Below are 860 nucleotides of genomic sequence, written 5' to 3' on the forward strand. Positions count from 1 at the left end.
TGGTCCTTTGCAGTCTATTGCCTTCTGTACCCCCCCCAACTCCCCCAGGGAACCACTGATCTGCTTTCTGAGAAGATTGCTGGTTTTAAAACCTCTGTTCTCATTTTGTTTTAGCAATATTTTTCTCCATCGTTGCAAACTTGTGTGAGTTTTCCTCCAAGTCCTAATCCCAGCCCTACGCAACAGTTTCCAGTGTAAGTTCATGTTGTATGAAAATACCAGATTGCTTNCCATTTCTCCACATCCTCGCCAGCATCTAGAGTTCTCTGATTTGCTCATAAAATAAGAATTTTAGAATCTTAAAAGAAAGTATAGCTCCAGGTTCTATGACAACCAAAGAAGTAATGTGTGTTTCGCTAAATTAAAATATCATTGTTTTGGTTTATCATTTTGTATATTGAAATGAATCAAGCGAGTTGAGAACATGTGAACATAGGAAGAATCAGTAATTCACTAACCCTACTTGAACATAGTCTTCTTCTCCAAGCTTGTTGATAAGGATCAAAACTAATTATGGAGCTGTAAACAGCTGTACCGCTCATTTACCCATGATTCTCACCTTGATTCAAGGCAAGTCACAACCAGAACAGTAGATCTTTCTAGCTTTTTTCCTCCATACTTTCAAAAAATCCTGAATCCTTCTAAATTGCAAGACAATTTGCTACCCTGAGGCATTCCTGTTTTTAACCCAGATTAAGAGAAAAGCAATAAAATGATGTGATACTACATAGTCCTTTTTTAGTGTACATCCTTGGATCTATTCTAATGAAACAGTCATAGCTGATTTTGTTCAAATTTTTTTCTGGTAATGATTGTGATAATTTTATTTTAGAAGAAGAAATCAAAGCCCCTCCAACATT

The 860-nt window shown here is 36.3% G+C and overlaps 1 protein-coding gene across 3 annotated transcripts in view; it reads left to right on the forward strand.

Annotated features, from left to right (window-relative positions):
• LOC144228920 (PPP2R1A-PPP2R2A-interacting phosphatase regulator 1-like) overlaps positions 1-860 on the forward strand; it is an 88,183-nt gene that overhangs the window by 33,269 nt on the left and 54,054 nt on the right. For all 3 annotated transcript variants that reach the window (XM_077760838.1, XM_077760837.1, XM_077760836.1), the window contains exon 9: positions 115-194. In XM_077760838.1, the coding sequence (XP_077616964.1) occupies positions 115-194 (80 nt within the window). The remainder of the gene's footprint in view (positions 1-114; positions 195-860) is intronic.

This window comes from Crocuta crocuta, unplaced genomic scaffold (assembly GCF_008692635.1).
Source record: "Crocuta crocuta isolate KB4526 unplaced genomic scaffold, BGI_CrCroc_1.0 scaffold475, whole genome shotgun sequence".
Lineage (NCBI taxonomy): Eukaryota > Metazoa > Chordata > Mammalia > Carnivora > Hyaenidae > Crocuta > Crocuta crocuta.